General features: G+C 38.6%; 1 protein-coding gene across 1 annotated transcript in view; it reads right to left on the minus strand.

Annotated features, from left to right (window-relative positions):
• The window catches only part of tbcd (tubulin folding cofactor D), a 281,039-nt gene that overhangs the window by 190,558 nt on the left and 72,723 nt on the right, over positions 1-17,758 (minus strand). Inside the window, exons 12-13 of the mRNA XM_060844252.1 lie at positions 10,035-10,109; positions 4,696-4,790 (exon numbers count right to left, since the gene is read on the minus strand). Coding sequence (XP_060700235.1) covers positions 4,696-4,790; positions 10,035-10,109 — 170 coding nt within the window. The remainder of the gene's footprint in view (positions 1-4,695; positions 4,791-10,034; positions 10,110-17,758) is intronic.

The raw sequence follows: 17,758 nt of genomic DNA on the forward strand, positions 1-17,758 counted from the left end.
TTTTGCATGTGGGTTGAATTCTACATACAGACAGTTCTTGGTGCTCAGTAACCTGCCTTCATTACAGTAGACAGATGGTGACATAATTAGACAAAACCTCAAGGAAGATTCTGGTTTGTATCGAGACTGAAAATATAAAACCACGATTATGTTGAGTTTGTTCAGCATATGAAAATATATAAGAACAACAAAGGGTATTTGTGATGCAATGGTAGAGCCTGTACCTCTAGATCAGGGGAGACAGATTCAAGTCCCACCAATTCTGGAGGTGGGCAGAAATGTCTTTGAAACAGGGATGAGAAAATATCTACAGAAGCCACAGAAAAGATGCAGTCTACCTACAGTTCTGACCATACTTATTTCAAGACTAGAAGAGGCGTAGTGAAGCATCAGTATTAATGAGATATTGTCAAGCTAAACAGACTATTTCAATGTAGCTAAGTGTGAGGTGATTCATTTTGGACTGAAATTATTTTGAGAATGTGAAAAACAACAACATAGGTCCAAAAATGATTGAAGGACATTTGTACACATCACTCACCTACTATGGGATTTTTTGAATGTTAGCCTTCACATCTACAAAGCTAAAACTAAAGGGAAGGAAGTTTTGTGAAAACTATTGTTATAACCTTAGACCAGACCACAATTTCACATTATGATCCTGGATGAGATCATCAAATGACCTTACAATCTGATTAGGGACTAGTTTTCAGGATTCCAGGGACCAATACATTTTAGACAAAAGATAACTTCTAGATGACTTAACAAAATAACAAATAATACTTTAATATACAATACTAGAACAGAATTAAAATTTACAATACATGAACAATTTGTTTCTAATATTCAGAATTAACATGTGATAACTACAAATAGACGATGATCATACATCCCACAGTGCGCATCAAATAGTAAATGTCATCAAGACCAATTCCACAGTTGTCTTAGCAAAGATTAACCCACCCCCATCCTCGCTGTTGATACTACAGTGATAATTAAATTTTATTAAACTTTGCAAGGGATTAAATTCTTTATTATTGCTAGTGTGGCCTTGAGACATGCTCTTAATAGTCGTTGTATCATATATGGCCTCGATGGCTGTTTCTGACCTGGTCAAATACATTCTTTTCCTAGATCTGTGCTCACCCAGATTCAAACCTGCATTCCAGCACTCAAATATATGATTCCAGCTTTTCACAAAGCCAGATATGCTCCTGGGTATTTCCTGAGCATTACTCTAACTCAGTTAAATGCAAAGTACTGCTTGCAAGCTTTCATTTACTACTCTCTCAGTTGCTCTGAAATATTAATGTCCAGTGTCTTTTTACAAGCCCTTCATGCATCCTCCCAACACAGAGCCAGTGAACTTTCCACCTTCTAAGCTCCCCAAGTCTTCTTCAGAATCCTGGTTCCAACTTTTAGCTACTTACTAATTCCTAGAACTTCTTCCTGAGTTTGTTGTATGAGCACAGTCATCCAACTGCTCTTAACTGCTCACTTCAGTTAACTTGTTAGCAGTACTGCTAAGTGCTGCACTCCTAAAATGGTGTCAATCTGTCTCTTTGTCCAATTATCCGTAACCCAGAAGTGGTTAATTAACCTTGCAATTAACTTTGCACAAGGAACTCTGGAATGGAGTCTTATAAGTGTTTCATTTTCTCTGGAATTGGATATTCCACATATATTCCCCAACTGGATATATAGAAAATAAATTGAATTTCACTATGCAAATCTATGGTTAGGCTGCATTTGGGGTACCCAGCCCAGCTCTTTACCTGGTACATTAGAAAATATATTCACCTGGGAAGAAGCACAGTGTAGAGTCAGCAGTGCTGCAAGAGCTAAACTATGAAGAACAAATACGTAAAATTGACTTTAATTCCCCAGAATATAGCAAGTACAGGGAGATATGAATCATCTTTTGAATCATGACAAGCAGTGAAACAGAACATTCTTCCACTGGAATAGGACTCTACGAGAAGGGGCTGTAACCTTATAATAATAGTCACACTATTCAGAATAGAAATTAGAAAATACTTAAGGGTGGCAGAAATAGAGAGCTCTTTCCCAAAAGGAGCAGATGCAAGTACAGTTATTTATTTCAAATCTGAGATCAACAGATTTTTGACAGACAAAGATGCTGGTCAATGGTTACAGGTCAACATGATCTCATTAATTAGGCTTGATAGACTGAAGAAATGGATTACCTCCATTGCCAAAGTATTAAAAGCATACAGTGAAGAAAAAAAAACTAGGATAATGAGAAAGACATAATAAAGAATTATTCAAAACAGGTGCAATCAAGTGCTTATACTCCGCATTATGATAGAAGCAGGAAGTTATGAACAGAATTAATCATCAGCTCGTGGCTAAAAGGGCACAAATGTTTATATAAGTTGATCGTATATTTCAACACCAAAATCTTAGAATACATTTTTCAAAATCAAATGCAGAAACACATTTGCAAGCTACGATTATAAATAATATTTCAAAAGGATTAGTTGATTGGACAAAACTGCAGGTCCTTCAAACAGCACAATGACATTTCCATTCCCAAAACTTTGAGTTTGATTTCACTCAAAAAGAATAAAGCCAATACAGTAAGTTCTGTGATAACATGATGGTTGTGTTTTTGTGCTTTCGAAACAGCGCTTTAAAATGTTGGTGATGAAATCGCATTATAGTCAATGCACGTTTGAAAAATTTGCATTTTAGAAACAGCATCCCCAATTTGTCAATCACATTACAGTGAATTCACATTGATGAAACATGGGTTATAGCAGAACAACCTGTATACAAAAACAAATCCTTTATCTAAGATTATTTATTATGTGACTTTCATTACATGATTTTGAGGATCCAGTAAGAAAGTGTGTTTGTCTCTGACTGATTAAATGTTTATTTTCCTGCTTCAAAAATTTTTTAAAATCGTAGCCTCATAAATTTATTATGGACTTTTTCAGTGATGCTTATGTGACAGTGTTATATCTGTTCACACAGCAGGACTGACTGAAGCAGACAAAGCAATGTAAAACCTACATGTTCAAGTTCTAAATACAGATCTAAATATAGAAATATAACCAACACTATTTCAAAGCTTTTTGCTTACTGAAATTCCTGATAAAAATAAAAAAGTTCTATCCCCATTAAACACTTGACAACATTCCTGTTATAAAAGTGAGACCTATGGTTCCTATCAGCCTCATTAAGAGAATTCAACAGAATTGTGCATATGAGTTTCTCAATCTGAGTCATGTTAACAAAAGAAGAAAGAACTCGAAGTCAAGAGCAAGCAGATCCCCATCTTGCTCATTAATAGGTTCAAAATGGCCAAGATGAAGATCGGCAGAAAATCAAATGTCCACTCTTCCTGCATGCACACTGCATGCTTTGGTAGAATATTTAATAGTAATATTTGTAATTATGAGATTTGTAAGATTGTTATCTTTTCAGTCTGTGCTTATAAATTAGAGTAAAATAAATAGAGTCATGTAAGCTATTTTGAAGTCTGCAGAACAACTGGCTTGGAAGATGCGACTGCCACAGGTAAAAGAAAGGACAAGATTCTTTTGCTTGAAAGACACTGGGAAACATTCACACCTAGAAACAATGATCGCAGCATTTACATTACATTGTGGTTAAACTACAAAAGTCTCTAAAAAAGAGCCAGAAAGATGTTGAGAACGTCGGTTAATGCTGTAAACAGTCCATTCATTACCAAGATAAGCAAGTCAGGATCTAATTATTCCTACCTGAATGCAAGGTCTAGATGATTCTCATTGCCAGTGAGATGGGTTTTGAAAGGGGAAGGATTTCAAAGACATTCCTGAAAATCTATGGACACTAACAGCTGAAGGCAGAACTAGAGGCTGGAAATGATTCAGAGAGCAGAAACCAGGGTGAAAACTTGTGCTCAAATTAAAAGTACCAAAATCGTGAGGATTTGAAATGAGGCTGGAAGATTCCCCTCGCTTCCAAGAAAGGGGCAATCTCGAGGAAAAAACACACACCATGCAAGACAGTTCTTGGTTTAAATTTTACTAGGCTAGAGGGGGAAAAGAACAAAAGGAAAAACTCAAAAGTTCAGAGTTGCTTTGGACTGGATTCAGGAAAATCGAATTATCACTAAAAGGATAGGTGAAGCATAGAAGGAAATCAAAGAGGAGAAGTGGAACATGGTCAAGAGGTGCAAAAAATATACTGGGTTATATACCAGAACCAATTTAACTGTTTTTTGAAATATAAATTATCTATTTAAGTTTTTTTTAAATACAAAGTGTCTTCTGACACCAACAGTCTTTTTTTTCCAGACTGTATGCATATGTACATGCATGATATAAAGTCAATTCTTTAAAAAATTCAAATAAAAATCTACTTGTTAAGCAGTTTTTCTAATCAGCGACAAAGTTTTTCATTTATTTTGCTTTCCATATTATTGTGTTGGTTAGTTTTCTAACATTTTTTTTCCCAATTAAATTTTACTGCTACTGCACATACTCCAGGGTTTCAGCAAACACAGCCTTTTAAATAAGAACTAGTAAAAGGAACAGCTCTTTTGATACCTGGTATGACATCTTTCTTACTGACACAATGTGAAATTGCTGTGTAAATGCTATCATTTAACACTTCCTTCAATTTTTAGTAAAGGTAGGGAAGGCATTTTCTTTTAAAAAAAAGGGAACGTTTATTACGTACCATCTGGGAGCCGAGAAGGAAGTAACAATCCTCTTCTGCCCAGTTCTGCAAGGGCAAGACATCCACCATGCCAGGCTGTGTCTGTTTCCTGAAAACTGCAATATAGATGTGTGATATAAATACAATTTAGTATCCAACTACCCAACTACTGCAGTTTGTTTAATTGGAAAGATATATTTGAATGTGACATATAGAAAATTAAAAAGCCAAACTCAGTTAAGCAGATCAGTTAAAAGAAAACACACATTAAAGGTTAATCAAAATAAATGAAAAAATGTTTTCTGTAGTCATAATCAAAAAGGACAATTTCAATACTGACACTCAATAGTAATCCCACATCAACAAAGCAGCAGGAAATGTGTCACCATCTTGATTTACAGTAAACAGCATGCATTTACAGCTCAGTAACAAAACTGGCATGCATTACAACAAAGCCTTATGTATGAGAAAATTAAAATCTTCTTGAAAAATATCAACAAAAATGATGGATATTGCTTTTTTAACATAACTTTGCATGGGATGGAATTTAATCATACAGTATAACAATTAGGGAAGGCAAATGATGGCTGATTTGGTTGTGGTCTCAACTCCACTTTCCTGTGTGCCTTCTGCAACATACAACTTCCCTTTTCAACCACAGAGCAATCAAATTATAGCTTAAACAAGTTTATTCATGGGAACATTCCTCTGGGTGTCAATCTGATCAAATCTCCTCAAGCCCTTATGTCTCAAAAAGACCACCTATCTTTCTTTAAATTTACAATAGGTACAGGTCCAACCTGTTCAAACTTTCTTCATAAGCCTTTCAACCCTCAAATGAAATAAACAAACCTTTGTCAATAGCTTCTAAAGCAAATCTCTCTTTTTTTTTCAAATAAGGAGACTAAAATTGTATATAATACTCCAGCTGAGGTCTAATCAATACCTGTATGGATGCAATAATGCCCCAGACTTCGAAATTCCATTTCGCTAGGAATAAAAGCCAATATTCGATTTGCCATCCTGATCACTTGCTGTACCTACATGTCAACATTTTGTGTTTCATTTACTAGGGCATGTAAATTTTTTTCTCAACATTTACACAGTAGAAAGCTTTTCCATTCTTCTGGTCAGAACTCATGTTTTCGCAAATTATACATCATCTGCGAAATTTTCGCTCAATTGCTTAATTTGTCTAGATCCCTGTGCAAACTTTATACCTCCTCTTGACAGCTTTCTTTCCTTCCCTTCTTGTTGTCATCAGCAAACCTAACCACTGTACGTCACTTTATCCAAATCACTGACACAGATTGCAAATAATTGAAGCCCCAGCACAGATAACTTTGCATTCCATTAGTTACAGTTTTACAACCCCAAATACTGATTTATCCTTACTCTACTGAATGTTCACTAATTAATTGTTTACCCATGCTAAAATGTTGTCCCAAAAAATGTGCTCTCAATTTGAGTATAACTTTGTCAAATATCTTTTGGAAATCCATGAACCATGAATATCTACACATTCCCATTTATCTAGCTTGCTCATTATTTCCTCAAAACATGCAAAGCAATTGACTAAATGGGAATTCCCTTTCACAAAGTTGCACTGACTCTGTCTGGTCACATGATTCTTTTTTAAACAATGTCCTACTGTTGGTTCCTTTTTGATGAATTCTAATAATTTCTTTATGACAGATGTTAGGCTAACTAGCCTAAAATTTTCTGTTCTATTTCCCTTTTTTCTTGATAAAAGTTATCAGCTATTTTCCAAGAATCTAAGGAACTTTAGAAGATCACAATGTATTTTGCTATCTATATAGTCACATTATTTAAGACCAGAGGCTGCAGATCACCTGGACCTGGGGACTTTCAAACGGGAGATCTATTTTTTTTTCCCCAGCACTTTTCCCAATTGATTGGGATTGCATTGAGTTGTTTCCTCCCCTGTGCATCTCTTGATTTTGGAAAGTCAATGTCAACACTTTAAAAAAGTTACGAGAATTGTGTGGGGAATCAAGTCAAAGACATATTAATATCAAAGAAAAAAGGTAAAACAGCATCAGGTAAGCAGTTTCTACCCACAATACTTCACTGAATTAGAAGGGTGAGAATTGTTTATCCATCCAGAGGAGGCTGATAGTCCAGAAACATATGAAGTTTCAAGCCCAAAATATCATCCAATAATCTTATTGATGACAAAAGAAAATAAAAGTACAAAATCCAAAAATACGCAGATGAATCAATCTTAAGTTCAACATCAATTTCAAGTTTTCACCTAAATAAGCATTTTGCTTCAAGACACAAGAACAAATGGAACACAAAATGGTTGATGAACTACAAGTAAGCAAACTAAATCCTTTCCTGCACAAAATAAAAACAAAGCAATGCAGAAAATGTTCTTCGAAAAAATTAGTTCACTTGATTAAGGCCGTTCATTAACAGATGCCAAATCGACAATTAGATATAAATCTTCCCTTTCACCCATGTCTATCTTCCAAACCTGAAAGACAGCATTATTATCAACATTTTTGTTACCCCTTGTTTCTCAGTAGACTGCAAAGCACTAAAAAAATCTGCCCAACCCATTTTTCTTTTCATTTTAGGTATTCATTTCTTGTTAGGCAGGTTACATGTACAAATGTTATTGACGCCTCCAGATATTTAATCTTTTGTTTAATTTTGGGTGTGAAGAAAGGTGGCTAAGGACCAAGATGACTGGTTCTGGGGAAACCGATTACTGCTTGTCACGCTAATAAATCCACAGCAAATTATAAGAAATAGCATGTGCTCCTTCAAGAATATCGAAGGTGTGAGGAAATGTCTGTTTGAGAAAATAAATAGGAAATATACTCAAATGCATATTCAAAATATTAATACCAGTTGGAAAGTTTTAAATTGTTATATCAATTGACATGATAGTGACAGATGGAGTTTAATTCAGATAAATATGAAGTGTGTTGCATTTTGGTACAGGAAACTAAGGCAGGACTTAACACAGTTAATGGTATTAAGAGAACATTGCCGAACAGGGTAAGGGGCATAGTTCCTTGAAAGTGCAGTCGCAGGGAGACCAGTGGTGAAGGCAGCGTTTGGCACACTTTCTTTCATTAGTCAATGCACTGAGTGTGGGAGTTGGGACGTCATGCTGTGGTTGTAAAGGACATTGGTGACGCCACTTTTAGAATACTGTGTTCAATTCTGGTCTCTGTGCTACAGGAAAGAGAGGATTCAGAAAATATTTAGCAGATGTTGCCAAGATTGAAGGATTTGAACTCTAGGGAGAGACCAAATACACTGTGATTTTCTTCCCTGCAATGTCGGAGGCTGAAGGGTGATCTTATAGAGGTTTATAAAATCATGAGAGATATGGACAGGGTGGATTGACAAGGTCTTTTCCGCATGATAAGGGGGTCCAAATCTAGGGGGTAACTTTTTCACCAAGAGGGTAGTGTGTATGGGACAAGCTGCCAGAGGAGACAGTGGAGGCAGGTACAATGTCAATATTTAAATGGTAACTGGATGTGTACATGAATGGGAAGGGTTCAGAGGGACATGGGCCAAACGCGGGCACATGGGAATGGGTCAGATTAGGATATCTGGTCAACACGGATGAGTTGGACCGAAGGATCTTTTTCCGTGCTGCATAACTCTATGACCATTAACAAAATTCATAATTCATTCCCACGTCAGCTTGTCCCAGGTTGAGCTGCCAAGCAGTATTCCAAGGTAAAAAAAAAGCAATTCATGCAGGGAGGAGATGAAATTGGCCTCAACTTTTAAGTGGCATTTCGTATACAAGCTGATGACCTCTGGTTCAGAATATACAATCCAGGAAGGTAAAATGGTAATTTTGTGGGTTTGTTTCTGGGATTGAGCATAACTGGCTGGCCAGTATTTATTGACCGTCCGTCCTAATCCATTCTTCCAGTGTCTGTGTGGGTTTCCTCCGGGTGCTCCGGTTTCCTCCCACAGTCCAAAAATGTGCGGGTCAGGTGAATTGGCCATGCTAAAATTGCCCGTAGTGTTAGGTAAGGGGTAAATGTAGGGGTATGGGTGGGTTGCGCTTCGGCGGGTCGGTGTGGACTTGTTGGGCCGAAGGGCCTGTTTCCACACTGCAAGTCTAATCTAATCTAATGAGAAAAAGTGGTGAGACTTCTTGATTCACTGTAGTCCATTTGCTGTGGGTTGACCCACACTGCTGTTGGGAAGGAATTCCAAGATTTTGACCCAGCAACAGTTTAGGAACAGTGATATATTTCCAAGTCAGGATTGAGTGTGGCATGGAGGGGAAACTGCAGGTGGTGGTGTTCCCATTTGTCTGCTGCCCTTGTCCTTTGAAAAGGAAGTGGTTGAGAGTTGGGAAGGCACTGTCTGAGGATCTTTGGCGAATTTCTACAGTGCATCGTGTAAATAGCACACACTGCTGCTACTGAGTGTTGGTGGTTGAAGAGTGGATATGGTGCCAATCAGTTGAGCTGCTTCGTCCGAGATGGTGTCAAACTTCTTGAGTGTTATTGAAGCTGCACCAATCCAGCCAAGCAGGGAGTATCCCATCACACTCCCTGACATGTCTTGTAGATGATGGACAGGCTTTGGGGAGTCAGGTGGTGAGTTAATTGCTTAAAATTGTATGTTAAAAATTAAAGAAAATATAAGATCAATCAACATCAATGTTTGGCCATCTCCATACAATTTTGTCAATCCTGCATAGCTGCATAGAATATTATCATAGAATCCATGCAATATGGAAACAGGTCCTTCAGCTCAGCAAGTCCACACTGACCCTCCAAAGACTAACCCACCCAAACCCATTCCCCTACCCTATTACTCCACACTTACCCTGACTAATGCACATAACCTACACATGCTTGAACACTACAGGCAATTTAACATGGCCAATTTGCCTAACCGGCACATCTTGGGATTGCGTTGGAAACCGGAGCACCCGGAGGAAACCCACGCAGGCACAGGGAAAACGTGCAAACTCTACACAGACAGACACCTGAGGCTGGAATCAAACCCAGGTCCCTGGCATTGTGAGGCAGCAGTGTTAACCACTGAGTCACTGTGTCACCCAAGAAAATACCAGTGTCTTAAGAATTTATACATTTTTTTCTCCCAAAAGCAAAAATACTTTCTCTAATATTCAGGAGTTCAAATTAAAAATTAATGATCCATTCAAGAGGTTTGTTAGTCCACGTAAATTATCCAGTATCATTCCAGTTCACTCCAATCCAGTACCCTTGTCAGTTTTCCCAGTAGAAATAGCATTAAATTTGTGAGGCATAACTGTTACTGTTTACTGCATCTTGGATGAGACAAAAGAAATGGAAAATGTAACTAAAATAATAAATCATTACCTGAAATATTCAAGTACAGATCCAACAACATCATCTGCAAGCTCTTTTGGAAGTCTTCCAGTCACTCTTCCGATCCTAAATAAGGTACAATAATATAAAATTCAATTTTAATTTTTATCATTCAGATTACTCCATTCAACTAAGCAAATTATAATTAGAAAAACAGAGTACAATATCATTTGGAATTGCAAAATGAATCATTAAAAAATATTATCTGGCAACTGATGTTATAGACGTAATGAAAGTGAGCATGAGGTCAGCATTCAACGTGGTCAACAGATCTACCTAAAAAGTGCCATTCTACCAGAATTCAGTTACCATCCTCAAATATCAGTTTGGCTTAGTAGCTGCATGCTTGTCTGAGTCAGAAGAAAGCTCCCTTGAGGACTCAAGTCTGTGATCCAAGTTAGCATTTCAATACCGTACTGAGACAATGTTGCAACATCAGAATGCCATCTTTCAGATGAAATGCATAAACGCCCAAGTGCCGACTTGACTGAAAACCCTGACACTAATTAAAAGATTAGCAGGAAGTTCAATGTTAGTTTGGACAACCAATCTTACCAAAATAATTTCATGTATTATTTATTTTCGTTGTTGGTTGTGGCACCTTAAGCTATCAAATTTTGAATAAAATTTGAAACCATAAATAATGGCTTTACTTCAAATCAAGTCATTAGATATGAATGCTCAAATTCATCTAAACATAACTGCATTTTTAAAATGAACAACATTTGAACAAATGTGCTCAAAGAATTGTGCACAATTTGTTGATATATGAGAGCAGTATATTTTAACTTGGAGTGTTCTTACAGTCAATCTTGTAGCATTCTTTGTACCACTTTACAAAGAGAGGAACTCAATGTTCATTCGACTGTAATTGCATATGTCAATGTAAACCTTACCCACATTTGCAGAACAGTCACTTCTGACTTACAATCCAATACACTTAAGAAATAAGGCAGTGCTTGCTAAATGTTTCGCATTTGACCCAATTTTGGCACTGGGTAGTTGCTGAGAACTCAGTAAGCAACAGAGAAAACAGATGGAAGTGTGTTGGGAGAAGGCCATAAATATGGCAAGAGAGAAAGCTGCTTCATCCACACGGTTTTTAAGTAGAAAGCACTTACCTAGTTTTTAATGCAGGATTCAGACATACAACATGCAGTAGTTAAGCCACACAAACATTTTTTTAAAATGCTTAACAGAAGAGGTCTTAAAGATTTTGCAAGGGACCTCCACAACAGCCATACTACATCGGAGCCCACAAACCCCAAAAATGTAGCTGCTGACTCCACTGGAAGTCACAACCCACAATTCAGAAGCCCTGAACAAATGTACCAACCATCATAATCTAGGTCACCTAATAACTTGTATATTTATACCTTTGTTCATATTTAGACTTGCTTTTAAATTTTATTTCAGATTATTAACTATTCCATGCATTTCAATGATGCCATGGAAGAATAAAGTTTTAATCTCGAGACTCACTTAAGGTTTATTACATTTGTTCTATAGTTTGCGTTTCCCACTCAAAATTATATCTCGACTTTGTTGTGTCCAGGTCGAGTTAATGCTTTCAAATTAACACAGGGGACAGTTCCAGTGAGTGACACTGAGAAAGGTCAACAATGGATGTTAAAATGATAAAACAATGCCTCAGAGAAAAGTGCAGGTGAGCAGATTACATCTGACACTTAATACTGAAAAGACCGTACTATTCAAGTAAAAGATTTGATGCCTGAAAATTGTATTTGAGTATAGGACCACATCTCATGCAACAACAGGGATAGCTTGAGCAGAGTTACTAATGGGGAGAAGACTCCACACCAGTTTAAATCTGCTCTTCCCAGACCTTGGGAATGGCTGATGGATGTAGAGTGAAACAGCAACAGGAACGCTCACGCCAGACACAAAACTCCACTAAGCGAGAGAGACAGTTTGCTGAACAAGCACGTGGACCATATGAAAGCTGCAAGCTTGCAAACAGGGTGGAGGCAAAATGAACCTGGCTCCTCGAAAAAGTCAAAAAGGCTGACGGAACCCTTTGGGTTCTTCCTCTCTGTCAAGTGTTGAAGGGACCTCAAAATCTGAGATGGAGAGCTGTCGCAGAACAAAACAATCCTGGTATCCATGTTAACTTTCTGCGATTTATGTAATTTGGAAGACAGCAGGAATTATGAGTCTTTTTGCAAGGAGGATGGTGTATAAAAATAGTGAAGTCTTGAGACAGCACTGGTGAGACTTCACCTGAAGTACTGTGCACCTTTTTGGCCTCTTTACTGATGGAGGAATATACTTGCAGTGGAAGAGTTCAGGGATGATCACTAAGCTGATTTCCTGGAACATACCATGAAGAAAGGTTAACCAGGCTGGGTCCAAATTCATCGGAGTTTAAAAGCATGAGAGGTGATCTTATATAAGGTAGAAGATTCTGAGTTGCTTCACAGATAGACTCTGACAGGATATTTCTCTTCATGGGAATTCAGCCCTGAAGGACACTCTGTGTAGAGTTTGCAGGTTCTCCCCATTTCTAAACAGGATTTTGCTAGGTGTTTTGGTTTCCTCTCCCAGTCCAAATGTGCAAAGGTTATATGGATCAGCCAGGGTAAATTGTCCAAAACTGTCTCAGGATGTGCACGCTAAGTGAATTCACAATGGCAAATGGGGGAGGGAGGGGGGGTTTTGGGGATAGGATGGGTTGGGGAGAAAATGTCTGGATGGAAAGCTCTTGGTACACATTTAATTGGCTGATTTGCCTCTACATGCACTGTGGGGATTCAATGATTCCAAGTAAAAATAAAGGGTCTTCATTGAAGAGTTGAAAAGAAATTTCCTCAGACGGTTCATTAGTCTTTGGAAGTTTCTTCCATATAGAGCAGTGGAGGCTGAGAATTATCAAGCATATTTAAGGATCAGTTAGACAGGATTTTCAATTGACAAGAGAATCAAGGATTATTAAGAATGACCAAGAAAGTGAAGTTAAGGCAACAATCATATCAGCCATGATCTTATTGAGTGCTCTGCTACTGTTCATACAGTAAACTAAATGATTCACTTCAGGAGAGTTTTATTTTTCTCCATGTCTCCAATGCCTTTTCAATCAATGTTACAGACACCATCCGCCCCTACAATGTGCTTTCCTCATCTTGTTTATGTTGATAAAGCTGTTTTTCTGAGACAACTATTTCAATATTAGACACAGGCTGAACCACATTAGGAATTTGCAAACCCTAAATAATCCTCCAGTAAGTGCAGAGTGGATATCTTAAAATACAAGAATAAACACCCTGGCCTCCAGTATCAGTATCCTAAACACTAATGACAGATGTGAATCCATCAACACAAAGTAGTAGTGTGTTACAATTTACACCAATCATATGTGGTTCAACAGCATACATTTAATTTGTGCTTTGAAGACAGAAAGAGATGCTAAAACACTCTGCAGAGTTCGAAACAAAAGTAAAACAACAAGCAAAAGGCAAAGATGCTTCTAAAGGGAAAGAATAACAGCTGTACTTAAGAAGTGTTTTACACAAAAAATTGTGCAAGCCTCCAAGTGAAGCGAAGCTGTTGTCTCCTGTTTTCTATTTATATCTTTCTCCTGGATGGGGTTCCTGGGGTTTTTGGTGATGTCATTTCCTGTTCGTTTTCTGAGGGGTTAATAGATGGCATCTAGATCTGTGTTTGTTTATGGCCTTGTGATTGGAGTGCCAGGCCTCTAGAAATTGTTTGGCATGATACCCGAACACCAGCTAGCCACAAAAAGACACGACCCTCTCTCCCTCGTAGCCCTACACACAGATGAAAAAAAAACACCATTTCGATTGGGACAACACATCTATCCTGGGACAGGCTAAGCAAAGACATGCCAGAGAATTCCTAGAGGCCTGGCACTCCAACCACAACGCCATAAACTAACATATAGATCTAGATGCCAACCATCAACCCCTCAGAAAATGAACAGGAAATGACATCACCACAAACCCCAGGAACCCCATCCAGGAGAAAGATATAAATAGAAAACAGGAGACAACAGCTTCACTTCACTTGGAGGTCGCCACTGATGATGTTACCTAGCCAGGTAATGAAACATCTGGATATCAAACCTACAGCTCAGCGAGCAAACCTATACGCTAAACCTCAACCCGAGCTACAAACCTTCACAAACCTTGCATTGTGCAAGCCATAGAACAGAAAACATTATAGTGGAGTAAAGGCCATTCAGCCCTCGATGTTGAGCCGATCCATGAACCAATCTGAAGCCAATCTAACCTACACTATTCCATTATCATCCATATGTTTAACCAATGACGAGTCTACTGCTGTTGCAGGCAGGGTATTCCACGCCTTTACTACACTCTAAGTAAAGAAACTACCTTTGACATCTGTCCTATGTCTATCACCCCTCAATGCTAGCCATCACCACCCAAGGAAAAAGGCTCTCACTGTCCACCTATCTAATCCTCCGATCATCTTGTATGTCTCGACCTTCTTCTCTCTAATGAAACCAGCCTCAAGTCCCTCAGCCTTTCCTCATTAGACCTTCCCTCCATACCAGGCAACATCCTAGTTAATCTCCTCTGCACCCTTTCCGATGCTTCCACATTCTTCCTATAATGAAGCAACCAGAATTACACGGAATACTCCAAGTGCAGCCATGCCAGAATTTTGTACAGCTGCAACATGATGTCATGGCTCCAAAACTCAATTCCTTTACCAATAAAAGCTAACACACCATATGCCTTCTTAACAACCCTATCAACCTGGGTGGCAATTTTCAGGGATCTACGGGACACAGATCTCTCTCTGCTCATCTACACTACCAAGAATCTTATTATTAGCCAAGTATTCTTTATTCCTGTTGCTCCTTCCAAAGTGAATCACCTCACACTTTTCTGCATTATACTCCATTTGCCACCTCTCAGCCCAACTCTGCAGCTTATCTACATCCCTCTGTAACCTGCAACATCCTTCAGCACTGTCCAAAACACCACCAACCTCAGTGTCATCCGCAAATTTACTAACCCATCCTTCTATGCCCGCATCCAGGTCATTTATAAGAATGACAAACAGCAGTGGCCCCAAAACTGATCCTTGCGGTACCCCACTAGTAACTGATCTCTGGGATGAACATTTCCCATGAATCACCACGCTCTGTCCTCTTTCACTTAGCTAATTTCTGATCCAAACCACTAAATCACCCTCAATGTTATGCCTCTCTATTTTCTGCAATAGCCTATGGGGAACCTTATCAAACGCCTTCCTGAAATCCATATTTACCACATCAACCGCTTTACCCTCATCCATTTGTTTAGTCATCTTCGCAAATAACTCAGTTAGGTTTGTGAGGCACAACCTACCCTTCACAAAACCATGCTGACTATCCCTAATCAAATTATTCCTTTCTAGATGATAATAAATCCTATATCATAGTCCTTTCCAACACTTTACCTACAACCAAAGTAAGGCTCACTAGTCTATAATTACCAGGGTTGTCTCTACTCCCCTTCTTGAACAAGGGAATAACATTTGCTATCATCCAATCTTATGGCACTATTTCTGTACACAATGACGACATAAAGATCAAAGCCAAAGGCTCTGCAATCTCCTCCCGAGCTTCCCAGATAAATCCCATCCGGCTCAGGGGTCTTATCTATTCTCACATTGCTAATACCTCTTCTTTAGGAATCTCAATCCCGTATATTTTAATAGCCTGTATCGCAGTACTCTCCTTGAAAACATTGTCTTTTTCCTGTGTGAATACTGATGAAAAATATTCATTTAATGCCTCTCCTATCTCCTCTGACTCCATGCACAACTGCCCACTCCTGACCCTGACTGGCCATAATCTTACTCTAGTCATTATTTTATTCCTGACACACCTATAGAAAATTCAGGGTTTTCCTTGATCCTACTTGCCAAAGACCTCTCATGGCTCCTCCAGGCTCTTCTTAGTTCTCACTTTAGATCCTTCCCAGCTAACTTGTAACTCTCAAGTGCCCAAACTGAGCCTTCACGTCTCATCTTTACATAAGCCTCCTTCCTCCTCTTGGATAAGAGACTCAGCTTCTTTATTAAACCACAGCTCCCTCACTTAACCACTTCCTCCCTGCAGTGCCCATCCCCTGCAATTTCCTCCTCCATCCTATGCATTCTAGATCTTGCCTAATTGCACCATAATTGCCTTTTCCCCAGCTATAATTTTTATCCTGTGGTATAAACTATCTTTTTCCATCGTTAAAGTAAACATAATCAAATTGTGATCACTATCACCAAAGTGTTGACCAACCTCCAAATCTAACACCTGGCCTGGTTCATTACCCAGTGGCAAATTCAATGTGGCCTTGCCTCTTGTTGGTCTATCTACATAACTGCATTAGGAAACCCACCTGCATACATTGGACAAAAACTGAACTACCTAAAGTACTCAAACGAACAGCCCTCCCCACGATCCAACCCAAGCTTTGGGTTTGCAGTGTGGATGATGCCTTTGTCATCACAAAATGGAATATATTAGAGGAAACCTACAATATCAATAACAACATCCTTGCTGGCATAAATTTCACCAAAGAGGAAGAGAAAAACAACAGACTCCCCTATCACAGTGGAATGAACAGTCAACGAAGAACTGCAGACCAGCGTCTATAGGAAAGCAACACACACAGACCAGATCAAACCAGATACTTAGCTACAGGAGCAATCACCCCAACACCCACAAACTGACTGAATCAGGATATTATTTAAATGGGTCACTATACACTGCAGCGCCCAAGCAGCAGAAGAAAAATACCTGTACAGCGTATTAAAAAACAATAGGTACCCAATGAACACTATCCACTGATTCTTAAACAACAAATCCAAACAAGATGACACAACACATCCAAAGACTCTAGCCACACTACTAATTATCAAAAACATCTTGGAGATGACTACCAAACTACTCCGACCCATTGGCATCACTGTAGCCCACAAACCTACCAATACACTGAAACAGCTACTGATGAACCTAAAGGACCCTGTACCAACAACCAGCAAAACAAATGTCATTTACAAAATACTCTGCAACGACTGCAATAAACACTTATATCGAACAGGCAGGCAGGAAACTAGCCACCAGGATACACCAACACCAACCAGCCACCAAAAAACAAGACAAGCTATCACTTATATCCTTACACACAGATGAGGGAAGACACCACTTTGACTGGGACAACATATCCATCCTCAGACAGGCTAAACAGAGACACACATGGACATCCTTTGAAGCCTGGCATTCAAACGCAAACTCCATCAATAAACACATCAATCTGGACCCCATTTACCAAGCTCTGAGAAAAAGAACCGGAAATGATTTCGCCCACCTTAACAGACCAAGACACGTAAATAGAAAGCGGGACAGAACACCAGCCCTTCATCGGAGGCATACTGATGATGTTACCTCACATGGTGACAAAACGTCTCAGAACAAATCTACCAGCTTAGCAAGCAAACTTACACTCTGAACCTCAAACCGAGCTGCAAATCTTCTCAAAAATAGTTTGTCAGAATCTTACAAGATAAAAGTAGATAGATTCAATCTATATTCAGCTGCTGGTTCTTCAAACAGGCTATATAATTAGGTCCAACTACCTGCTCTTTTTGCATAAATTTGCATTTTTCCCCTTCAAGTTCATATATAATTCCCTTTTAAAGTTATTGCTGAATGTACTTTCACCACACTT

Source organism: Hemiscyllium ocellatum, chromosome 25, assembly GCF_020745735.1.
Source record: "Hemiscyllium ocellatum isolate sHemOce1 chromosome 25, sHemOce1.pat.X.cur, whole genome shotgun sequence".
NCBI lineage: Eukaryota > Metazoa > Chordata > Chondrichthyes > Orectolobiformes > Hemiscylliidae > Hemiscyllium > Hemiscyllium ocellatum.